At 36.5% G+C, this 26,065-nt stretch overlaps 3 protein-coding genes and 2 non-coding genes across 6 annotated transcripts; all 5 read right to left on the bottom strand.

The window, feature by feature from the left end:
* Nucleotides 1–1,681: 1,681 nt before the first annotated feature.
* rps12 (ribosomal protein S12) lies at nucleotides 1,682–5,574 on the bottom strand. The gene is made up of 6 exons (XM_028439573.1): nucleotides 5,513–5,574; nucleotides 5,343–5,388; nucleotides 3,586–3,702; nucleotides 3,412–3,514; nucleotides 2,340–2,441; nucleotides 1,682–1,777 (listed from the first exon to the last, which is right to left on the bottom strand). The coding sequence occupies exons 2-6, from the start codon at nucleotides 5,354–5,356 to the stop codon at nucleotides 1,715–1,717; spliced, it is 399 nt and encodes a 132-aa protein (XP_028295374.1). The 5' UTR covers nucleotides 5,357–5,388; nucleotides 5,513–5,574; the 3' UTR covers nucleotides 1,682–1,714.
* Nucleotides 3,258–3,340, bottom strand: LOC114458145 (small nucleolar RNA SNORD100). The gene has a single exon (XR_003672991.1). It is a non-coding gene; the product is annotated as a small nucleolar RNA SNORD100 (small nucleolar RNA).
* Nucleotides 3,773–3,847, bottom strand: LOC114458142 (small nucleolar RNA SNORD101). Its single transcript, XR_003672988.1, has one exon. It is a non-coding gene; the product is annotated as a small nucleolar RNA SNORD101 (small nucleolar RNA).
* Nucleotides 5,575–6,799: 1,225 nt separating the features above from the next.
* LOC114457713 (SH3 domain-binding glutamic acid-rich-like protein 3) lies at nucleotides 6,800–8,856 on the bottom strand. Its single transcript, XM_028439740.1, has 3 exons — nucleotides 8,625–8,856; nucleotides 8,305–8,472; nucleotides 6,800–7,014 (listed from the first exon to the last, which is right to left on the bottom strand). The coding sequence occupies exons 1-3, from the start codon at nucleotides 8,667–8,669 to the stop codon at nucleotides 6,952–6,954; spliced, it is 276 nt and encodes a 91-aa protein (XP_028295541.1). The 5' UTR covers nucleotides 8,670–8,856; the 3' UTR covers nucleotides 6,800–6,951.
* Nucleotides 8,857–10,468: 1,612 nt separating this feature from the next.
* Nucleotides 10,469–26,052, bottom strand: LOC114457474 (deleted in malignant brain tumors 1 protein-like). 2 transcript variants are annotated; one of them, XM_028439313.1, is made up of 17 exons: nucleotides 25,706–26,052; nucleotides 24,951–25,027; nucleotides 24,373–24,399; nucleotides 23,977–24,288; nucleotides 22,204–22,503; nucleotides 20,559–20,873; nucleotides 19,337–19,627; nucleotides 18,099–18,413; nucleotides 16,904–17,197; nucleotides 16,510–16,818; nucleotides 14,915–15,229; nucleotides 13,530–13,838; nucleotides 13,159–13,452; nucleotides 12,402–12,737; nucleotides 12,212–12,322; nucleotides 11,155–11,239; nucleotides 10,469–11,056 (listed from the first exon to the last, which is right to left on the bottom strand). In XM_028439313.1, the coding sequence occupies exons 2-17, from the start codon at nucleotides 25,000–25,002 to the stop codon at nucleotides 10,900–10,902; spliced, it is 3,822 nt and encodes a 1,273-aa protein (XP_028295114.1). In that variant the 5' UTR covers nucleotides 25,003–25,027; nucleotides 25,706–26,052; the 3' UTR covers nucleotides 10,469–10,899. The 2 variants fall into 2 exon arrangements, with proteins under 2 accessions (XP_028295114.1, XP_028295115.1); XM_028439314.1 differs by having other exon boundaries at nucleotides 12,212–12,319.
* Between the last annotated feature and the right edge of the window lie 13 nt (nucleotides 26,053–26,065).

Below are 26,065 nucleotides of genomic sequence, written 5' to 3'. Positions count from 1 at the left end.
TAAGTATTTCTCTTAAAGGGATCCTCCAGATTATTAGAATATCTATGGCAGGGGTCACCAACCTTTTTGAAACCAAGAGCTACTTCATGGGTACTGATTAATGCGAAGGGCTACCAGTTTGATACACACTTAAATAAATTGCCAGAAATAGCCAAACTCTATGTTATTATTAATAATTAATATTTATCTTTGTGGAAACACTGATCATCTCAATGATTTCTCACAATAAATATATATAGAAACAGATAAATATCAATATGCAACACTTTATTTTTATATTCAAAAGAGCGGGCGGGGGGGGTAGTTTGCTTTTTAAAGAGAAAATGAAATAATTCAATTTCACAGTGTTCTTTTATTTGAAAAACACATATAAAGTAAAGAACAAATTCCACAGTACCCGTGCAAATGGTGGTAGTAGTAGAATAAATAAAATAAATAACAAAATTAAACAAAAAAGGCATACATTGCATAAATTATCCATCAATCTATGCAATGTATGCTTGAAATAAAAATAATCAACAAAAGGAAAATTAAACATAGCCTATACAACAACGGCTATAACCATAACAGAAACACTTCCCTACACATGGTTGGATTTGATTTTCTGCCGATTTCCTCACTGACATTGTCCGGGCGGACCATCCTTCACTGAGCGTCGTTTCCGGCCGGACAATAATAACGATTACACCTCTTCTTATGCGGTGTAATCATTATTATTGCAACAATATTATTATTACAATAATATAATTACACCGCATAAGAAGAGGAAGAAGAGTCTTCTTCCTCTTCTTATGCGGTGAAATCGTTCTTATTGTCCGGCTGGAAACGACGCTCAGTGAAGGATGGTCCGCCCGGACAACGTCGGGCAGAAATCAGGAGAAAATCGGGAGGGTTGGCAAGTATGTATTAAACACAAAAAACACTTTACATTTTAAGTGTTTTTATATATGTATTGTCATTTCTAAGTTACATGAATGTGTGATTTAAACAATAGCTAAATAAATAAATATATATATATATATATATATAAAAGCTCACTGGTAAGTGCTGCTATTTGAGCTATTTTTAGAACAGGCCAGCGGGCGACTCATCTGGTCCTTACGGGCGACCTGGTGCCCGCGGGCACCGCGTTGGTGACCCCTGATCTATGTCAACAAAACGCATTATTTGCACCTTTTCTTTTAAAAAAATGGAACTACTTAACCGTCTGAGTGTCTGTGCGCCACCATGTTGAAATGATGTCATTGGTGACGTAAACCGCCACATTTTAGTCCAGTGAGTTCTATAAGAGGCGATGCCTTCAGGATCATTTAGCAGCTTTTTCAGTCAAAATGACAACTTGTTTAAAAAAAGAGGTTTATGTGAATTTTTTTTAAACTGTTACTGATTTTTAGAGCAACCCAAAGAAGCACAAGTTGTCATTTTGACTGAAGCTGCTAAATGATCCTGAATACTCCTATAGAACTCAATGGACAAAAACGGGCGATTTACATCACCAATGACAACAGGATAAAGTAGTACCAGTTTTAAAAGTTAATCAAACCAATATAGTGCAAAATAATGTGTTTTGTTAAGAATATATCTTCTAATAAGGACATTTCAAAGGTTTTAGGCCATATCTGTAAAAACAACAGAGGATCCCTTTGACTTCAAAATAACAGTAAATGAAAACAATGAGCAATAGGTTTTTTTCTCTCCACGATTTATTGACACTTCATTTCTTGGCCTTGAAATATTCCTCGATCACGTCCTTGGCTTGAGACTCTTTGCCATAATCCTGTGTGAGAAACATTTAGTGTGAGCTGATGTGACAACTTTAAAAAAAAAAAAAAAAAGTGTGAACTAAAAAACTGATCAACAGCAAACTTCAAGTAGCAATGATGAGTCGACAATACTGGTGTTCATCTCAGAAATCCTAAATACAGCTGGAAAGTGTTTGTTATTGTGATTAGCCAAGTTACTGGATGTTTTTTAAGTAGCTTTACTACATTTGCACTCAACACATTAAGTTTATTTTTAAAATTTGGTTTAACGTCTTCAACTAGAAACTAGTCAACTGACCAAGTACTGTATAATGAGTCAGCAGTATTAGATGTTTGACAGCATGTAGCCATTACTCAGGGACCCCTGACACCACAGGTTGATGACGGGGCTCGTACTCTGGCATTTATTTAGCCAAAAACTTTATCAACAGCTGCATGGCACAACGCACAGCACCTGCACTTGATTGGCAGAGGACGATTCTTTAAAGCGCACAAATCCATTTAATGCTTGCATCCTAAGGATAATATAGCCTTTGTTGCTAATGGCAAAGGTAAGCTATCAAACAGGATTGTTACCTTGACAACGACGCAGCTGCAGCCAACCACTTTGCGGGGTTTGCCCTCACGGTCGATCTTGCAGAGACCAACCCACTCACCAAGCTTCTTGTTGTCGTCAACCTACAAGACGAGACATTCAGATCAGTGGTTTTTTATTTTTTAATCCCGTGTAATCATAAATACCCTTTGTATAAATCCATGTTTTTTTTTTTTAAATTGTGGAACAGTGGGCTCTCCTAAACCCTGAACGGACTCTAACAAGGCATAATCTTTAAACTCAAAACAATGAGTGGAATTTTTTTAATTTAATTGTTAAGCCTTGTGCACTTCTTTAAATTTACATACACTTGTACACACAAACTGTCCATTTTATAAAAGTGCAATAAAAGTTAACTACATACTATTTTACTTCAACGGCATCAGATCTTTTTTACCTACTTCAGACCAATCCATAGACGTACAATCCATAATTTTCAAACTGTTTTTTATGGACTAATCATGAAAACCCCTGATTTTTTTTAAACAACAAAGACAATTTATGCCATATATTAATGCAACTTTTATATGATTACTTCAATGGTCAGGTAATAAGGTCTAATATGTAGCTTATTATTGTCTCCTATTGTCAGAAGTGTGATAAAATGGCCTCTGCAGCATAAAATAATCACTTCAATAAATTACGAGAAAATAGTATTTTAATGAACAATAACACTGTTAGTTTGCGGTGAATTTGTCCAAAAAATGCCTACAAAGGAACATTTCCTGATTATTTTTAAAGTAATTGTTAAATACTTCCTAGCACCCTCTGCAATGTGCCCCTGTACCCCCTTTTGAGAACCACTGATTTATAGAAATCTTTATGTGCATGTGGCTGATTACACCAACAATCAGTAATTTGGGCTTATTTACATGTTAAAAAAAAAAAAAGTCTTCAGCTGTATCTCAGACAGAAATTGGGTAACAATGGCTGTGTCCTCATCAGTTTCAGTAGAGGGAGCCAAACTATCATCACTGATACAGCAGCAGTAATTAACTCCATACTTCTGACCCATTGAGACTAAAGATTACGCCCCAGGATCAGATCCCGTACCTTGATCAGGTTGATCTGATGCTCAGCACAGAGAGCCTCCACCAGCTTCACGTACATGGTCTCATCACAGTTAGCAGCCAGGACACAGAGGTGGGCCTGTCGCCTAAAGTCAAGTGTAACAACACGTTAGACACGAGCCAGAACCAACATTTAAAACTAACCACAGCAACGTACTTATCCAGGGCCTTGGCGGCCTCGCGGATGCCACGGGCCAGGCCGTCGTGGATCAGTGCGGTCTTGAGCACTTCAGGGAGAGCGGTGTTGACATCCATCACACCTCCGGCAGCAATGCTGAGAAACAAACACTGTTTACAACTTGAATAACACGAGTTCACTTAATCAAGAGATAGTTGAGCTTCTGGCATGTCAGAGAAAGATCTCACTCATCAGGGAGTGAAGGGGTATCCGACAAAAGAATGGAAATCATCACGTATGCAGCAGAGCTCAGGTAGAAAAACTGGAATGCTACTTTCAAACATCCTAGTGGACAAACGTATAAACTTCTGGATAAAATAATTTGGGTGATGATGTTTTTAAGAATCCGTTGAACAACTTGTGCTCAGTTTCATAACCTTTCACATCCTGATCAAATTTCCACAGCAAAGCACACCATGGATGAACAAAAAAAAAAAAAAAAAAAGTGGTGCGCATAAAAACATCGTCAGTTTACCAACATGACATCACCGCATTGTTAATAAACCATTAAAAACACAATCAGTATTAAGAGCCAGTATAAGAACTTGTAAAACTTACTATTTTAATTGGTTTTCAACTGCATGTAGTATTAGTTTTAGTGTAGGTCTCAAAAATAATTTGCTCCAGAAAAAAAATAAAGTACAAGGTTGAACTTGACTCTTGAATGTTTGTTTTAATGTCAACTGTAAAAACTCAGTTTGTTAACATTGTCTGATTGTCGCTCATTTGCATTGTAGGGTCAGTGTGGAATACCAGACGTTGATGCAAAAAAGTTACTTTTTTAATGCATTAATTAAACAAAATGTCATTTTCTCAAACTACTGTCATCAGAAGTAGTGTATTTAGTTAAATGAAAACTGATGAAAAACAATGAAAAAAAGGGAATACATTTGTTAAAAAAAGGACGCATCGATGGAAAGTAGTGGTTTTACTTCATTTTAACAGCAATTAGTTATTAGTTGGAAAGTTACTGACGGTATTGAAAAAAATAAATAAATCACATTAAAAATTATGTAAAACCATCTCCTGTACTCCACATCCCACAATGCAATGCATGACACTTCTACAAAGTCAAAAAAACCCAATGTTTGCAGTGAGAATAAAAACAAACTTAAGTTTTAACATTTCTTTTCCAAGCTTATCATCTTTAATTTCTTATTGATAGACTTACATTATGCATTTATCTAAATAATAAATAAAAACGGCTCCTGTAGCTTTACTTTTAAGACCAAGTGTGTGTAATAAATATATACACATGCAATAATGAATGGTCTATAAGAGCAACATTAATAATGTATGAGCTTTCAGCAGGACAACCTTGTAAGGTTAAAGATTGTTTTTAAGGCCGAAACAAACACATTTAGAGTCAAAGGGATATTAGCATCTCTGTTCACATCAGCAGGATTTACTATTGATTATTGATATTAATGTAACTGTGGAAATAAATGCAAATATATATTGTATTTGGCTTAAATATTTATGCATTATAGTTTCACTCCTCACTACCTTTACTTTCAGGAACCTGTAAACTTTGTACATGTGAACGACATCATGAGGAACACGTTAGCGGATTAGCACACGGCTAACACTGCCCAATATCAGGTGGAAATGGACTTATTTAATACACTACATTATAATGACGTAGCGATGTTGACAATAATACATTCTGGGGTTAATAGTACCGTCTAATCGATTCGTTAACAGAGTTTATATTCAGGACAAAACATTTCACTCACCCTTCCTCGGCCATTGTGAATTCTGATGGATGGGGGACTTAAGGTTCTGAAATATCGATGAGAGAAGACATAAGAGTTGTTATCTACCTCAAATTAAGCGCTGTGGTGTGTTTCTGTGAAAAGATGCTTGATGATTTTAATGGATTTTAGGGAAACTACGGAAAACTCACCCAGACCTCCTCTCAGGCAGCGGGTAAAGAGGACGTCATAAGAGCGCGACGCTATATTTATACTAGCAGGCCTTACAGTGCGTGATGACGTCATACGCAATCAAAATAGCGTCTGCTGTAGTTTTATATGGGAGTACTAGTAGTATTGTAACCTAAACATATAACCTTTCAAATGCCAGGCAACAGCTACATTTTTTTAAATTAGCACAAAAACAACAAAAAAACACACATTTATTCATGTGTTTTTTGCTCTATTTATATCATTCATATTGATTACATTTATATTTTCAAAAAAACGGTAATTAAGCTCGAACAAAAAGGATTACACATAGGAATTCAAAAACATTATTTATCATGTATTTATATTTTTGCAAATTAAAATGAAAATATTGATGAAAAAATCCACCGACTTCATTCATACTCATTTTTACAACCCATTTTGGGTTACCGTCAGTACGGAAACTGCCAGCGATAATTATTATTCATGTTTTTTAAAGCATCTGCTTTCATATGTATATATACGTTTTTATTTTTATTAAGTATAATTATTTTTAATATTTTTGAAATTATACATAAGCATTTGTCACTGTCATGACCATTGTTGTACCTTTTCCTAATTTGCACATTCATCCAGGGATTAATAAAGATTTTTGTGATTCTGATTATGATCATTAATGTTTTTTCTCAGGTAGAATCTGCAAAGTGCAAACCAACCAAACCTGGAGCCATTCTCTATCCCTCAACTTTTTTTTTTTTTTTTTTTTTTTTTTTTTGACACACTACCATAACATACCACACCAGGCTCTCCTGAATAATATGATATTACTGGTAAAAGTGTAGAACTACGCTTTTGACCTAATTCTGCTATGACTAAAGGAACACAGATAATAAAAAAATCTTGGAAGTGCAGGTTGACATTGCTTAGTCTAAAATAGGACTAAATTCAACAAATAGCTCAAATCACATGTTAAGTCTTTATCTGTTGTTCTCAAATGAGGTGACATGTATTTCTGAAGTGTACATGATGTCACTCTAGGAAGTACTTAAGACATGTTAGAAAATGTGCATTCTGGCAATTGGTTACATAGCTGATCCCTATTATTCTGCACTAACATTGCAAGCATTGACATTATAATAATTATTTGATTTTAATGTATGGAGAGGAACCAACAGGCAATGCATCAATGAAATTATAATAAATATTTTTACCACATTAAGAACCGTGATTGAAAATATACGAATTTTTATTGTTTAAAAAAAAAAAAGACAGATACTCCACAAAACAAGTTGGTATTTAATTTTTTTTAATTTAAAAGGTCAATGTAACTGTCATGATAATGCAGTATAAAAATGGTTATTCCATATAAAAATTTTGGTTGATGTCAGAGATTTTGGGGCTGTGATGTTCCGTTCTCTGCCAGAGCTGGTTACTGCTGACCTCAGATTTTGAGGAACTGCTCTAATGTCCCACACTCCACTGCTTCCTCAAACGCATTAAAGTCCTGCAATAAAGACCCAGAAAAACAAGGAAGCTGATCAGAACTTTTGGAAGAAGTAAATAGATGTATTTATTTCATTTTATTCAACCTTACTCAACAGGCAAAACAAGACAATCTAAACAGAATATTAAGCTGACATACAATATAGAATAGCATATGAGATGAAAAGAGTTCAAATAAAAGGAAACAAATGCATTCAGAGAGCAAACCTCCAACAAACACCAAATCTCCAGTTATCTGGATCAGTGATCCGAATCATGGCACCATGATTATTCACACTTTAAAAGCTTGGAAGAATTGTCAATCCCCATTAATAACCATACAGTAGGTCCAAATACTGTACGGGCACTGCCAATTTTCCTAAAAATCGCTTTGAAATTCGCTATCCGGATCCAATCTGGATGAAACTCGATGGGTAATTGAGGAACTAACCTGACATAACTGTCAAAACTAAAAAATAAATTTTTAAAATTTCACTTATGATGAGAAAGAGGGATTTTTCAATTTTGGAAAGTGATTCAGAATCAGCATATTACTCCAGATACACTCCAATATTTAATAAAATCTTCCATCAGCATAAGGTCAATCTTTAGTCAAAGTACTTTTGACGTAATCCTGCTAACTGACAAATAAACGAGAGTAAAAAAATATTACCTCCTTAGTAGAGATACTAATAAAATACTGTTTTTGGATAAGCTTAGCTGGATCGTTGGACATCTTTAAATTCTAGGATTTTAAAAGGAATTGGATTTCCAAGACAAGATGGCCTTAATACCATTTTGTTTCCATTTTCTAATATTCAAACATTAGCACAATTGGTCTTTGGAGGTTTGCAAGTCAAATTGTTATGGGGAAAAAAAAGGATTGGAAGATGCACGAGCTTCAATACACACACACATTCCTAAGGATGAGTGTGTGACACAAATGTGTCATGTGATGCAAACAAAAAAAATAAAAAATAAAACCTGTAATCAAGACACGTCCTTTGATAATGAGGTGGAGCCTGAGATCAGCATCAAGGTTTTATAAAACTCAAACACCTTGTGATGACGGTGTGGGTGTGTCTGTGTGTTAAAGGAGTGTGCAAACCTTTACCTGTTTTAGAAAAGAAATAAAACTGCAGGCAAAGGTGTGACTGACCACTGTTTGTGTATGTTTGGTTGTTATGGTTGGTCTGTCGACGTCCTATAAGACTATCACATGATAATGCAGAAACAAATCAAGCTTTGGGCACGTTTAACTCCTGAATATTTGATCAAGTTCAACATTTGTAACACTTTCCGTTAGACTCACCCCACAATACTGTTCTCCATTTGATATTTGTGGGGGCAGTGCCTTGGGGTCATTGGCTAGAAACCTCATTTTATCTTTGAGCTCAGATTCCGCAGCAATGTCCTTCTTTTGGTAAGCAATCCCTTTGGAGTCCAGGACTGAGAAAAGCCTCTCTTGTTGTTTCTTTGTCTGAAATGGAAAGAAGTTTTAGGATATTAGCTATTGAACTATGACCTTTTCTGAGCTGAACATTTAAATACACACAAAGCCCACATGTGACACAAATTTACTGAACAAATTTGAACAAAATATTTAAAGACATAACAGAAAGCAAACTCTACCTCTCGAGAACCAGTCACACTCGTGTAAAACACTGTCAGAACCATATCGCCTTCTTTCGTTTTTTTTTTTTTTTTTTAGTTCCTCAATCCAAACACACAAAAAGGGGAAAAGCTGTGAATCTTGTGCTATCCAAAAAGCTGGTGCGTTGCTGGAATGCTGTGACAACAGACGAGGTGAGCAGGTTTGAACAAACCTCGGCTGTCTGCACAGACACACCCACTTATCGGACTGCCATTCCAGTTGTGGCCTGTCTGCTAAGTTGTGAAATGATTCACGAGTGACACACGAACACACACACACACACACACATTTATCACAGGGCTAACACAGACAGTCAAATTCACACACCTACATCAACGTGTTTGGTGACTTATTGCTAAGATGCAATTTGAACCTACGCATTTTGGACTAGGACTCAAACCCAGGCCTTGGTGTAAAAAGGATAAGCTAGTATGGATGTTAGAAAACTTGATTTTGTATGTGTGTGTGTGTGTGTGTGTGAGTGTGTAACAGAAATAGCAGTAAATTGCTTTCCATGAATGAATTGTGGCATTTTGTCCACATGCCATCGACCCAAAGTCGCCCTAAGAACAAAATAAAGTCGAGACGCCGTCTGAAGCTAAAAATCACGAGTAGCCAATGTCTGAGTTAATGACGAATGTGATGAGTCAGCATTAAATCAGCTGTTGATCACTGGGAAAATAACATGGGGCACCAATGCTAAAATAAACACTAACTTTCTGCAACATTTAGCAACAAAGTACGTTTAAAAAAAAAGAATGTACATTTTTTAATGTTACTTTTGTATGTCAATGGTTCTCAACTGGTCTCACCCTGGACCTACAATTTGCCACGGTAATTAAATCTCAACCCATTTTTTTTTAGAATTCAACCAAATTTAGTTTTTCAAAAATAGCTGTTGCAATAATAATAAAAATGAATATAAGATATAATAATAATCTTTATTTAAACATAAATCTATCTAATGGCTTGGATTTATATAGCACTTTTTTTTTTTTACCGAAACCATTATTCAGTCACATCAGTCATTCTTCTGCAGTGGTAAGCTACAATGTAGCCACAGCTGCCTTGGGGCATACTGATAGAAGCATGGTGGCCATTTATAGCCTACAGCCCCTCTTACCACCACCATCATTCATGCACAATTCATACCCAATTATACGAGGCAATATGGGTAAAGTGCCTTGCCCTAGGACACAACTATAATGACTTGGATAGAGCAGGATTTGAACCCCCAACCCTTCGGTTACTGGGACAACCCACACTACCACTGATCTACGGTTGCCCATGCATTTCACAGCATGCCTGTCAAAAGAAAGGTTTATTTCAAAATAAAAGACAAGTCCAACATGAGAGACATTATGTATTTATTTATTTTTGACCAGATAGTCACAACCCACCCAGTACAGGTCCGTGACCCACTTTTGGGTCCCGACCCACCAATTGAGAATCAATGCTACAGTATATGTCACACAAAAACAAAAACAAAAAAGTAACAGACTACTGTACTTTTTGGGTAAAAGTAAAATAATAAATTGTGTCTCCCTGTGTATGCATAATTCGTTATGTCAATAAAATCGACATTTCTCCTGTGAAAACAGTGAAAATTTGGATATCTCTTGTAGAGTAACACATCTCTAATTAATCAAGATATTAACAAGTATTTCCTTTTAAAAACATGATACTTTTCTCTTTTCCTCATACTTACATGTAATCTGCAATTCCTCAAATGTGCAGAAAATCTTTCCAAACAACTTAGTTCTTGTGTTTTTGGTTGATGTGTACACTGTTTAATTCAGCAGAATCAATAATTGTATGCATGCAATGTAAGAAAAGTTTATTTTGTAATACAAAGACAGCCTAAAAGGTATAGAAGATTGATCAGCCATTATTAACAGCATATATTGTTATTTTTTTTAGTTCTTTGGTCATCAAAATCTCCAAACCAAAAACCTGTTGAAGGACCTTAAACAATGACATGCAAACAGGAAGCCGTGACATTTATATCACAAATGGTCCAAATATGTGAACAAAGGAACTTAGTCACACAAAAAATAAAAACCCAATGCAAAAAAATAGCAACATACTGTAAGTGTGGCAGTGTGATGAATAATGTGCGATGCTGTGGTGCCAATGTGAGAACAACATGTTTGAACCTTTGTGCAACCAGGTTTTTCCAGCCCAGTGTTTCCTTCTTTTAAATGTGGGGAAAACGAAATGATTAAAACCTTTCATTAATACTCATTATTATCATCATGAAAGAACAAGAGGTTCGAGCTCGTAACACACTCTCCCTGCCAGGTCTTCGGGATCTTGGTCGGCAGTGGCATCGGAATCAGCGTTTTGGTCAATGTTTTGGTCCTCGGTCAAACGACTCCTTCCTCGCTCGTACACTCGGGTGTTGGAATTCCTAAAGGAGACAAAGAAGATACATATTAATAATTAAAATAAAAAGCATGGATGGTTGGAAGGCTTCTACATCAGGCACAATACACTCTTTTCCCCTACCTTCCATCCAGAGCTCCATTGCTTCTCTCATCTGTATCTTGTTTGATTGCTCCTCCAAATCTGTTACTAAACTGAACCAATACACCTGGAAAAAAGCATAAAACCATAATGACATTTACTGCAAACTGAGGCATGATGGAATGGATTACAAGTACTCACGTTACTGTAACAGCATTGATGCACGTTCATGTGGATTTGTTGGGTTTTTTAATTTTTTCTTGAGAAATGCATGTTTTGATAGCGCTTCGAGATGACTATTGTTGTAATATGTGCTATATAAATAAAGTTGAATTGAAAGTTGAAAGAAATGAATTGAGTTGATTCTATGGGTACTTTTCCCGAGTATATTTCTATATTAGTAATTGTACTTAAAAGTTATAAAAGAAGGAAAATATTTCATTACATTTCTACACCAAACCATTACTGAGTAAAATTGTTTATTTTTTTTGTTTTAAAATGATCAACAGACATTGTGAAAGTACAAAAAATGAAATGACCAGACAACAATCAAATGCATCGCATCATAGCCGACCAATCAGATTAAACTTAATGCACCGGCGCCAAAACAGCATTGAATGGAGGTTATTGTGTCAGATCATTAAACAGAAGCCATATGTTCTTAGTCGTGTCATTTCTGTCACTTTCTTGGGTTCAGGTTGGGGTTTCCACGTATTATGTTGTTACCCACATGGCACTGTTTTAGAGTTCATAAATTTAGCTACACATATGGAGCCAGATATTTTTTTATTTTAAATTTACTTTATTAGTGTTATTTTAAAAAAGAATTGTACATTTTGTCAAACCTTTTATTTTATACAGATGCCTTTGTGGAAAATACATTAAGTTCCAATCGTGCAAGATTTTGTCTGAGACGGGACGAAAGTAACGAGTAACTTTTATTTTGAGTACTATTTAATTGAGCTACTTTGTACTTGTACTTGAGTATTTTATGTATGACTGACTTGTACTTGCACTTGAGTACAATTTCAATCAAGTAACAGTACTTCTACTTGAGTAGGATGTATCAATAGTCTCATTAAAGAGAGAAGCTTCCTACCAGTGCCTCTCCATCTTCTTCTCCAAAGGAAAACACCAACGCCTACCAGCACCAGCAACAGCACTAGACCTACGATGATGCCAGTGACAATCGATGAAGAGGAGCTTGCTGCTGAAAATTTTCAATAGAATATTAGATTACATGGAGAAATGCAGAGAATGAAAAATATTCATCTGTTTTTTACTCTTACAGACGACTGTAACTTGAATTGATTTGGAGTTTTCGGAGCGGAAGGTCAACGAAGAGATGTTCACGCAATAGACACATGTATAGTCTCCCTGGTCTTTGTCATCTATTGAGGGAAGGTCGAAGTACGCCATGTAGAAGACGGAGTGGCTGAAAGCTGGCCTGGCTTCCAATGTGCTTCTGTTAGACTTAGCCAGGGAGAAGAAACCGTTGGGATATTTGGAATGAATGGAGCAGGTGACTGAAAAGCTGCTGCCTTTGTTGATGGACACTTTGTCGGGACTGTATATCACCATTGCATGTGGGGACGAAAGGGAAATGCTGGGCTTTTCCAGTTTCACTGCAGAAATAGGACGAGGTTTGCACAAATGCAACTAAATTGAACTTTAAAAGCTATGAATATGATTCCAAATGTCAAACAGAGACAATACTTTGAAGGATACTTGGAAAAATACTTAGAACTACAGTTGAAAAAGAAATACCGAAAGAAACACAAAAAATACTTAGATAGTAGAAGGTAGTTAAATAGATACTGAAAGAAATACTTGGAAAAATACTTTAAAAAAAAGACTTAGAAAGATACTATGAAAAAAACTAGAAAAATGCTTAGAATAATACTTAGAAAACAACTTGGAAAGATATTTAGAAAAATACCTAGAAAAACACTCAGAAAATTACTTAGATTGATACTTAGAAAAGTACTTAGGATTATAGTCAGAAAAATACTTCGAAAGATAGACAGAAAACACAAACTTATTTACCTGTGACAGAAAGATCAGCAGTGTTTCCTTGAGGAAAATTGATGACCTGATTGGGTAATTTCTTTTGGAATTCACAGAAATACGAGCCTCTTTGGTTGAACTGCACCGAAGGAAGGACAAAGACTGCAGCCTCGTGGTCCGAGAACTTCTCCATTTTAACCGTCCCTTGGGTTGTTTTAAGTACAAATGTCCCACCCATGTGCTCAGACATGACAGTGCAGGTTATTTCAACTCTGTCGCCCCAGTTCACATCTGGACTGGGACTTATGGTGATTAGAGGCTTGGATAAATCTCCTGGAAGAGATCATTCAAAGACATTACTGGGATTTAACATAGTCATTCATGGATTCATAATGAAGTCCCATTCTTACCTAAACAGATAACACTGGCATCTTCACCGTGTCCGCAGTTATTCTCACCAAAGTTAGGATGTTGACAGTGTGTGAGTGCCGACTCCTGGCCGTTACACACCACATTGTCCAGCCATATTGGACCGGTGCCTTGGCCAAAATGGGCACTTGTAGGACCAGAGACTGCATGTCCACAACCAAGTTCCCTACACACCACATCAGCATTGCTCATTTCCCAGTCGTCATCACATACAGTTCCCCACTCGCCTTTATGGAAGACTTCCACTCTGCCTGAGCATACGCCTGTGCCGCCGACCAACCGAATTGGTGCTGCAAATGGAAAAAGTAAGAAAACATTGTGTACAAAGGTCACTTTGTGGGAAAAAGGACTTTTTGAGAATAGTGTGATGTTTGCAAACTTATAAAACAGGAAGCAAGGAAAGCCTTTACGTTTATCTGGATCTTTACTCAAAACCAGCCTTGCTCAAAATGTGGTTCACCAACCAATTGTGGTCTGAGATCACCCCACAGTGGTCCACAATGAGGGGCCACACTTAAATGAGCTCCTCTGCTAAAACCGCACCTATATTTTTAGACTGATTCATGGTGAGTCACTGTGACCCATTTCCAACAAGATCCTTATCTGGTCGCTGGCCTTGGCGCCCTGGTTGGTGTATTTATCTTCACTGTCCCTGTGTTTCATCCCTGAGCTGACCTTTGGTACTGTTCATCCGTCTGCTGTTAGTCGCTGATTTTACCTCTACATGGGTTGCTAATACTTTTATGATAGAAAACAGAATCCTGTTCTTTAGTGCATTGTTTCTCAAATATGCAATGGCACAACAGGAAGTACTTGAGAGAGGGAGAGAGTGGAAAATAAACAAATACTAGCATTAAAAAAATGGGGTTTTCTACTGTTTATTTTGAGCTAAAAATGATTATATAATATATAATGTTGCAGTCAGGGTTAGGGATAGGACCACTGCTCTCGAGCCATCAAATAAACGATTGAATTTCAACTGTGTAGTTTGTGTAGGCCTACTGCATCTTTCAAATATGGGCAATATTATTGGCCCACTGATAATATTGGCTGATATTTGCCATTTAATATCTGTCTATGTCTGTATCAGTTTTTCCACAGATATTGAAAAACTAACATGGCAAGTTTTCATTACCGAAGTTGAATTTGTTTTCTTATTTTGTACAGATGATGTTTTAGGTGGAATATATCCAGTGGTATATCCATGGTATCAAAAGTAGGGTAAATGTGTTAACTCCACCGATATATATAATGTGACCTAAAAATGAAGTTTGTGGGGAGGGGGTCAATGTATATTGCTATTGGCTGATTATGTGTTGGATATAGGCAAAAAGCTATGATCCAACATCTCTACCATCGGCTTTACCTGCACAGATAGCACTTGCGTCACGTCCATGGCCACATGTTGATGTCCTGAAGCCTCCGATGCTGCATTTCTCGAGAAAAGTCGTGTTGTCAAAACACGAATCACTAGCCTCAACGACCGGTCCGACTCCTTGGCCAAAATGAGCAGCACCAGGGGCTGTAACAGCACGCCCACACTCTAGGGCTTCACACACTGTATCGGCCTTACTACGAGTCCAGTCAGCGTCACACACCGTGTGCCACACATCAGAGTGACGGACCTCGACTCTTCCAGCGCACTCACCTTCGCCGCCTTTTAACTGAACTTCCAAACTTCCTGTAAAGGTAAGAAAAAGGTTGTTTGTGCGGTGGCAGACAAATTAGAGCAATATAGAAACAGCGGTCCTTTAATTTTCATTACAAATACAATTAAAAAGTCAATTATCTGAACTCAATTACAACTCAATTATGATTACAACAGCAACAGTTTTTTTCAAATACAATCACAATCATGACTAAAATATTTGCATTTCCTGAAGAAAATGCAAGTGAAGATGCAGGCGCTGGCACGCACAGTATTAGCTTAGCATTAGCATTTACATAGCAATAGCATTAGCCGAGCATTGGCATTAAACTTGCATTAGCACTGTCAGTGCCCAACCCTGATTGTTTCAGATCCTTCCAACGCATGCACAAAAAGCGTCTCCATCCGGTCGGCCTATTTTACGGCAGTTCGTGAACTATTTAAAAGGTTGAAACCCTGCTATTTAGAAACAATTAGAAATGTTTGTTTTGAGTTAATTCCGATTTATTTTGGTTTTTATCTTATTTTCTGTTTGGTTTTTGATTGTCAATGTTATTTATTGTCTTATTATCTGGTTTTCTTTTTAAATTAACAATTAAAAACGCCACAAAACAGTCACATATTTAGATGTGCACTATTAAAATATTTAACAAACATTGTATGGTCAGTATACATTAAAATTACACGTCTCAGCAGCTCTGTCGTAAGGATTGCGAGTGAAGGAAGTGACGTAGTCTACACGCATGCGTCGAATGGATCTGGAAGAATCCAGCCCATGAAAGTATTGGACACTACCTAGCATTAACACTAATCTAGCATTAGCACCAACCAAACATTAGCTAAGCATTAACATAGTAACAAAGTCAAAAAAGCTGAAATGGGTTAAAAAGGTTAAAAAAAAGGGTTGAAAAAGTTGAAAGGAGTTGAAGGTAGTAGTTGAACATGTTAGAGGTTGAATGGTAAAAATCAGTTGAAGAACGGCTGGAGATGAAGGGCTTAAAAGTTGAAAAAGATTAAATTTCCAATCGAAATGAATGGGAAAGAAAACATTTTATGAGTCAAAAAGTTTAAAAGTTACAAATTACAAAAATACAAGCATAAATCTCTGGAACTTTCTGAATTTTTTGATAGCTTAATTGTCAAAATCGAACAAACAGTGGAGGAGGAGTTATTGCAGACGGATGAAAAAACAATTAACAATAGTGAGGATGCCTCCTCCATCCTCACTAATTACGTCATGATTGTAATTAATTATCAATTACGTGATTACAATTGTTATTGATCCCAACCCTGGTCCATGCTCTATTTCTTACCTGCACAAACAACACCAGCGACTGAGGTGGTGTTGCAGGTTCTGTCTATAAATGAACTTTGTGGGCACTGAGTCAGAGTCGACTCCATTCCGTTGCATTCAATCTGATTCACCCACGTGTGTCCCAAGCCATGGCCGTATTCAGCCATTGTGGTGACCTTATGAGCTTTCCCACAGTCCAGCTGATTGCACACCACCGTCGCATCATTGATGTCCCAGGCTTCACCACACACTGTCCCCCACTCGCTTTTGTCATAGTACTCCACTCTTCCAGCGCAAGCGTTCGGTCCACTGGTTAGTTTCACATTGCCTGCACAGGACACGGTGCACCAAATTACACAATTTTCAAAGTTGATTTTTTGTTTTTAATTCTCAAACATAAGATCATGTGTCACCTGAACACTGGACAGATGCTTCTTCAACTTGACCATGCTGGACATAATCCCTCAGCGTGCATTGTGCTAGTGAGGTCTCTCTGCCATTACAACTTATCTGATAACCTCTGGAATGTCCCTGTTGACCAAAAGATCCTGAAGCCTTCACTGCATCTCCACAGTTCATCTCCCGGCAGACCACTGACGCTTCATTCATTCCCCAGTTGATATTAAACGCTGGGAACCAGGAACCACCATTCATGAACTCCACCCTGCCTGAACACTGGTTATTCCCATTTATGAGTCTTATTGTAGCTGAAAAGCAAAGAGGAGAAAACAACTTTCATTATTAAAAAAAAAATATATATATGGTAACACACTGTTATTATTATGACATGACACATGTTATTAGTGTGAATAAGGTGTCATAAAGGCTGTCATTAAGTGTCGTTGGTTACCCTAAACCCCTAATCCTAACCCAAACCCACAGGTGGGCAACTGTTATGACTTATGACTGTTATCTAATTTTCTGAACTAAGGGCCACATTATCAACATTTATATCAGTGTTAGGAATAAACGATCTGAGCATTGTCTTCTTTGTTGCCATTTTGTGTGCTTTTGGTTTCATTTTGTGTTATTTTGTGTATTTTCCCTCAATTTGTTGATTTTTGTTGTCAACTTGTGTACGTTTTGTAGGTTTTTGAACTCATTTTGTGTCGTTTTGTGTTATGTGTATATTTGTTGTCATTCGTGTATATATTTGTTGTTGTTTTGTGAATATTTGTTGTAATGTGTGTTTTTGTTGTCGTTTTGTACATTTCTCCGTCATTTTGTACATTTTTTGTGCATTTTTGGAGTCATTGTGTTTCTTTTAGTTGTTTCGTATGTTATTGGATTCATTTTGTGTGTTTTGTTGTCTAATGTATTTTTTGTAACTTTGTATGGTTTTTTAAGGTCAATTTCTGTGTTTACTTTGGGGGTCGCTCAAAAGTAGAGCCTAACCCTACCTAACCCCACTAGATCCCTCCATCTAACCCAAAAAATGCCAACATAGCTCCAAAGGTGTCATAATTTAGCGAAACGACACTTAATGAGCGGAATGTCAGCATTATGTATAACACTTCAAGTAAAGTGTTACCAAAACGCTTAAATATAAATGTAAAAATAATTGTATAAAATGACAGCAAGTAAATTATGTAATTATAAAGATGTTACCTGAACAAATCACACCAGCATCTTCTGAATGGCCACAGTTATTGTCTCCCATGGCAGAACGTGGGCAGTGAAAGAGCGATGTCTCGTTACCCAAACAGGCGACGTCATCCATCCAGATGTCCCCGTTGCCTTGACCGAAGTAAGCTGCGGTTTTGGCCGTCTGAGCCGTCCCACAATCCACTGCTCTGCACACCACCTGAGCGTCTCTGATGTCCCAGTCATCGTCACACACTGTGCCCCACCCACCGTCATGGAGAACCTCCACTCGGCCTGAGCACTGGTTTGTACCATTGACGAGCCTCAGGGGTGGATTACCTGCATTAATGGTTCATTCTTTAGCATGGTGTTCTTTTCTTAAACAACACATTCCACAGTTTGTTTTTTAATAAATAATCTATTAATTAACTAATAATACTGTTTCTCTATTTACTGACAAGTCATTGTTTATGTCTTCACATGTGATGCCCAAATAAACAAGTGTCATAACAGTTTGGAGGAATTAAATCTGTGTGAGGAGCTTAAAGTAGAGCTGTTGACACTAAGATTGATAGATTGACCTCTTAGATCAGGGGTGTCAAACTCATTTTAGTTTAGGGGCAAAATAATGACCAATGTAGGGGGAGAAATTTTTTTTCACTAATATTGCGCTCTTGTTTGCACTTTCATGAATAAATTATATGTAAATACAGTATGTAAAGCAGCAACAAGTAACAGATATCAGCTCCTGTAGGATCTTCACTTTGAATTTCCTTCATTTTGTGACCAATTTCTATTCAATTTAGGGAAATGTGGTGGAAAAAATTGAGGAAAATTGCAGGATTTAGATTTTTCTTCATTTTTACTTTCCTATGGGCTGAATTGGATGCTCCAAACGGCTGTATCTGGCCCCTGGGCCTTGAGTTTGACACGTATCTTAGGTTAATGCAAATCAGGTATTCTTAAACTGTTAAACATACATGACAAATTCTTAGTACAGCAGAAACTTGGATTTTTCATCATCATCAATGTTCAGTAACTGGCTGAGTGATAGAGAACTACTGTATCTTTATTTTGTGTTATTTTTAACAACACTGAGTAGATGTGTTGATCATTGACTCTCCTATTAAAAAAAAAATATGTTAGCCATATTTAAAGCCATAATAAATATCCATAGTGCATTCCAAACAGCATCAGTCATTAGGCTAAAAATAACACTTTTACTGGCTTAACTGGTGACATGCAATCGCTTAATTCCTTACCTGCACATATGAGGGAAACCCCTTCACATCTCCCCGTGTGCTCACTGAGTCCACACTGGCTGATGGACTCTGCTTTGTCCTCACAGCTTGTTATATATCCCACGAGGCCACTGTCACCATAACTGGGGTTTTCATTAGATGTTTTGGGGGGTCCACAGTTGAGCTCCTTACACACTATTGTAGCTTCTCGCTGGCCCCAGTTGTTGTTGCATATTTTCCCCCAAACACCGTTGTGGAAAACTTCAACTCTGCCAGAACAAGAGTTATTCCCATTGACCAGTCTGAGTGTCTCTAGAAACAAAAAAAAGCAGTTCAAACGGCTCAAAATCCATGTTTAACTACAACTCAATTATGATTATGATCAATTTCTCCAATTACAGGTCAATTACAATTGAGTTCTCAATTAAGAAAGGTCAAAATTAATAAATCACAATTACGAAGCCTAAATAAGCCCATAAAACTTAACCTTCCTATTGTATTAGCTTTCTGTTAGCATCGCTGATGATAACAACTTGGTTTTGACTCATGTCTTAAATCAGCTGTAAAATACACTAAAAACAAATATCTATCATCTCATTTCTATCCTACCTATTGGTTTCCTTGTTTGGCTTCCTAATCAATTAAATTATTGGTATTAATACTTTTGGTGTGGGTGTCTGAGCTTTTTTCTGTCGGTATACCCCTAGATTAAATTTTTAAAGAAAAGTAAAATGCTCCTGAAGAGAACTGTAAATTGTAAATTATAGTTATAAAATGTTCATGCTAATTACAATGTTAATTATCAGAATTAATATTGGTAATAATGTTTTGATGTGGACGTTTGAGCTTTTTTTCTGTCAGTGTACCCCTAGATTTCAATTTTATATAAAAAAAATGGTAAAATTGAAAAAGTGAAAACTTGATATGAAACATATTTCAGTAATTGTTAACTACATATGTGTAAGCCATGTAAACTGTAGCATGGTTCCCCAGGTTTGTGTTTAACTAAATTTCAATTGACAGTTTTTATAGAATTTTTATATATCTATTACAGTTACAAAAATAATTATCTGAACTCAATTACAAATCATTTATAACAGCAACATATTTTAAAATTACAATTAAAATTACATCCTAATTGTACTCAATTATCACGCAATTATAATTATAACTGACCCAAACCCTGAAACTTACTATATATCATATTTCTTTATGCAAACCTAAAACAAAGCACGTGTGCTACCTGAGCAAATGACACCAGCATCCTCAGAGTGATCACAGTCATGTGTCCCAAAGCCTCGATGAGGACATTCAGCCAGAGTTTTTTCATGTCCAGTACATTCAACATCATCCAACCAAACGTTACTTTCACCACTGCCAAAGAAGGCCCTGTACTTGACTTCCAGAGCGTTCCCACAATTCATCTCTCTGCATGCGACTGTGGCTTCCTGAATCCCCCATTTATCATCGCAAACAGTTCCCCACTGTCCACCATGGTTGACCTCCACTCGACCAGAGCAGCGATTTGTCCCGTTTGAAAGACGAATTGGTTGAGTGTCTGTCAGGAGAAGAAGTTATGGGCACGTTTATTGAGTACGGTGGCCCTGAAGTGCAAAGCACGAATGCAAAAGAGAGAACACACACAAAAGAAAAAACAAGAATGCGAAACGCAAAAGACAAAAGACGAACGCAAAAAAAACGAAAACACAAATTACAAAAGATGAACGCAAAAAGAAAACGCAAAAAGAAAACGCAAACACAAATGATAAAAGAACACAAAAAAGAAAACACAAAAGACAAACTCAAAAAGGAAAACGCAAAAGACAAAAGACGAACGCAAAAACAAAAACAAACACAAAAGACAAACGTAAAAAAGAAAACGCAAAAGACAAAACACAAACGCATGAAAGAAAATGTTAACATGAACGCAAAAAAGAAAACGCAAACACAAACGATAAAAGAACGCAAAAAACAAAACACAAAAGACAAACACAAAAAAGAAAACGCAAACACTAAAGACAAAAGACGAACGCAAAAAAAAAACCGAAAACACAAATTACAAAAGACGAACGCAAAAAGAAAACGCAAACACAAATGATAAAAGAACGCAAAAAGAAAACGCAAACACAAATGATAAAAGAACGCAAAAAGAAAGCACAAACACACAAAAGACAAACACAAAAAGGAAAACGCAAACACAAAAGACGAACGCAAAAAGAACCGAAAACACAAATTACAAAATACGAACGCAAAAAGAAAACGCAAACACAAACAATAAAAGAACGCAAAAAAGAAAACACAAACACAAAAAGCAAAAAACTAACACAAAAAAGAAAACGCAAACACAAAAGACAAAAGACGAACGCAAAAAAAAAACCGAAAACACAAATTACAAAAGACGAACGCAAAAAGAAAACGCAAACACAAATGATAAAAGAACGCAAAAAGAAAACACAAACACACAAAAGACAAACACAAAAAGGAAAACGCAAACACAAAAGACGAACGCAAAAAAAAACCGAAAACACAAATTACAAAAGACGAACGCAAAAAGAAAACGCAAACACAAACGATAAAAGAACGCAAAAAAGAAAACACAAACACAAAAGGCAAAAAACTAACATAAAAAAGAAAACGCAAACAGAAAACAAAACACTAACGCAAAAAACGGGAACACAAAAGACAAAACACGAATGTAAGAAAAAAAAACGCAAACAAACACAAAAAAAGAAAACATTTTCTTTTTCGCGTTCTGTCTTCTGTGTTTGCGTTTTCTTTTTCGTGTGTTCTCTCTTTTGCATTCGTGCTTTGCACTTCAGGGCTACCGTAATTTAGCCATAAACCTCTGATGTCTGACGATACAATGTGTGTACACGTGCATCACCTACTTTTACAGACCACACCGGCATCAACGCACGGAACTTTTGTTTTTGAATCTTCTATTGAGCATTGAGAGATGGAGGTCTCGTTTCCGGAACATTTGGATTTGATCGCACTTAAACTACTTGCTTCACCAAAATTGGCAACATCATCATGTTCAAAGGGTGTGCCACAGTCGAGCTCTCGGCATAAAACTTCCGCTTCCTCTTTCCCCCAGTCACCGCTGCACGTTCGTTTCCAATGGCCGTCATGGTAGATCTCCACTCTGCCGTTACAGCGATTGCTCCCATTGGCCAGATGCACAAAATCTACATAAAACAATCACAAAAACTTAAACCCTAAACCAGCTAGCGTTGATTATTCAGTAGTAATAACAATAATAATAACTCCTGGAAATTTAATACACAAAGTAACTGGAACATGATGTTGCCAAGTGATATTTGACCAAAGATGTCATTCACGGTGTCATTTTTCTGTCTTATATTTTTATTTAGTTTTCCGTCTTCTTTCTACTTCATTCCAAACCATGGGTGCAAAATTAAATTAATGTATTATTGTGAAAAGAAACCACATATGAAATGAAGTTCTAGTCAGCCGCCCTACACGGTCGACAGTATTGCGTCCACAGATTGGACAACAAACTATTAAATGAACAATATGTGCAGTTCTTTGCTTTTTAAAAACAAGACAGATTATCAATGTCAGAGAAATGCTGTGTTTGCTGTTTTTTTTTTTTTTTTTGTTTTGTTTTTTACCATAGCTGAGCTGTACTTCCTTTTTTTTTGACAGTTCCACTTTTCTTTACATATATATTGGGAAAGTTCATTGTGTTGCAAGAATGTTGGTCTTATAGTTTATATGAGTTACCTTGGTAACTGTTTGATAAAGTAATAGAAGATTTCTTGAAAAATGCAATTAATTAGACAAATGTATGCTAACTTCCCATCTAAAACTTTATTTTAATCTGTATTTCAAAGCATACATTATTAATTCACATATTTAGAAATGCACAAAGTTGTGCAAAAAGAGTGAAAGCTTATGTGAAATAGTACACTGAGGGGCGGATTCACTAAGATCTAAAATAAAGGGTAGTAAACCAGGTGTGTTCCTAAATCCTTTGGTGGAGCTGTTTGATTACCTGCTGTGAGGAATTCACTAACATTGGGCCACTAATAGCTGCGCGTATAGACGTGGTTGAGACCGCCCTGTTTAAATGAAAGTTTTGCTCGTTTAACGTGAAGACGTGAGTGCACAGAAGAAGGTAGAATGGAGGCAGATGGACTTACTGTCTGCTGCACAAACATTTAATAATATAGAAAACGAAATAAACAAATAAAAATGCCGTTTAATAAACTTTAAAACCTACTGTTATTTTTTCCTCTCTAATTTAATGTGGCTGCTCCGTCACTTTATGTAACTTTGCTCTTATCAGTCCGCGTAAATAACGCAGCTGATCAGCTGATTCTGGCCTGACGCTCCTTGCATCACGAGACACGAGAGTCAAACGGTCAAAACATTTAGAGGACGACACAGGAGCTCATGGGAAAGACACCGAAGGAGCTCCGCGCACAGCGACTCTCAGCACGGCAGAGAGGATGTGCACGGAGTTACACTGGACTCCAGCTGTTTCGCTTCCTCACACATCCTTTACTCTGCATTTTCATTCAGTGGCTGTTAATGTTGCCGATTGTTTTATTTGAATTATTTTCTTATATACATATATATATTTATGTAATTGTAATTGAACAATGTAATTGACCCTAACCCTGAGTTGGGCTCACCTGAACAAATAACTCCAGCATCTTCTCCATGGCCACAGTTGTGAACACCCAAAGGCCTGTGAGGGCATTTTAAGATGGATGGCTCGTTGCCAGCACACTGAATATCATCCAACCAGATCTCATTCTTCCCTTCTCCAAAGAACGCTCCTTTCTTGGCTTCCATAACCGTGCCGCAGCTCAATTCTCTGCACACCACCTCAGCATTGGGAATGCTCCAGTGGTCATCACACACTGTTCCCCAAGAATCCTGATGGAAGACCTCTAGCCTGCCCGAGCAACGCGAAGGACCAACCAGACGGATTTTCTCACATTCTGGAGAAGATGGACATTGAGGATGAACATCTCAACATGAACATAAAGCACTTTGTACAACAAATCTAGAGAACATTTTCTCACCTGAAAGCAGAAGATGACTCAGCACACCTGCAGATTCACAGAAAGCACAGATTAGCTCTGCCATTTTTACACATTTTATTTTATGTTTATGGTTTCAATTTGTGGCCCGGGGCCAAATCCGGCCCTTTGGAACATCCAATTCTGCCCACAGGAAAAAGTAAATTAAACTCTCCTGGTGCAAAATTCTTATAAAATTCTTACATTTTCCTCAAATTCTTAGATAGATAATAACATAGATAATTTCCCTTAATTAAATAAAAATTACTCACAAATTGTAGGAAACTCAAAATGAAGAACCTGTTGGGACTGATATCTGTCACTCTGGTTTCTTACATATTTTGTGTATACATTGAAGTGCAAACTAGGGCACAATAATGTTGAAATTACACTTGATATCAAACTGCTCCCTATTTGGCCCCTGAACTAAAGTGAGTTTGACACCCCTGGTTTAGCACATTAACTTGCTTTTTTTTTGGTCAAATTTAAAAAACAACAAACACTACATAATTTGACTTCTTCAATCTGTCATTAAGTACATGTAAAGAAGAAAACAGAATAAATAAATAATATTAACTCACCAAGTGACAAGTGAAATACAAAATATCGTTTTTCTGAAGAAACGAAGACCATTTCTATTTTCCAAGTGGGTTAAAAGCTGTAAATGAAGTAAAGAAATAAAAAAAAGACAAATTTTGTTACACTTTAGGAGAAAGACTCTTGTTTTGGAATTTGTTTTCAACAACAGTAAATGACAAATCTGCTTTACCAACAAAACAAAAATAAAATCACCCCGAGAACACAGATCCAGTAATTATTATGGGTAAACAGGACAGCCTGGACTTGGACTGGAAACATGGGCGCATGTTGACATTTTGATCAATCATTAAAGACGGAGGATGAAAGGAGAATCCAATCGGGATTACACAATAGTTCAAATTAGGGAAAACATGCCATTTAAAAATCTTGACTATCATACCAAACAATATGGAATGGACAATGAAGTGCATTAAATAAAAGAAAATGTGGGAAAAGTTGACTTAGAAAAACTCTTTCTTTCTACTTTTGCGTGATAACAATTACTATTATTATATTATTATTATACTAATAATATAATAGATTTAAGTGAAAAACTAAGAAATAAAAATAATATATAGTAACGTTGAGCAAAAAGTTTACTTAATACGCTTCTATAGTTGAAAAGCAATCCTTACATTGTTGTAATATAGTTTCCGTCTGACACACTTTGTATAAATAAACATATTTTCCATTCTTATAAATATTTAAAATCACGTTTTGCAAAACAGAATAATTCCATATCAAAGTTATAACTTACCTTTGAATGAACACTTGTTTTTTTTTGTTTATTAGTAAAGAAAGAAAGAAAAAAAAAAAACTATATATATATTTTTTTTAAAAAGATGAGGTGTCCGTTACTACAGATGTGTCCTCTCACTTTCCACTGGCTGCTGTTGTCCCACTTTGTGTTATCGCTTTGGAATCGAGGATTGTGAAACGTAGTTGTGTGTTTAAACAGTTCCTGTAAGAGACTCACAAAATTTGACCCCGCACACACCAATCAGTATAAAGTCCCCACAGATATTTTCAAAAATGCATTATTACCACACAGACCAGATACACAGCAACTGTTTTCTCAATGGTTTGGCAAGTTGTCGATTCAGCAATACGAGATGTC

The sequence above is a fragment of the Gouania willdenowi genome, chromosome 24 (genome assembly GCF_900634775.1).
Source record: "Gouania willdenowi chromosome 24, fGouWil2.1, whole genome shotgun sequence".
NCBI classification, from domain to species: Eukaryota; Metazoa; Chordata; class Actinopteri; order Blenniiformes; family Gobiesocidae; genus Gouania; species Gouania willdenowi.
Note: the sequence above shows the minus strand (reverse complement) of the source record. Positions and strands in the feature narration are given on the sequence as shown.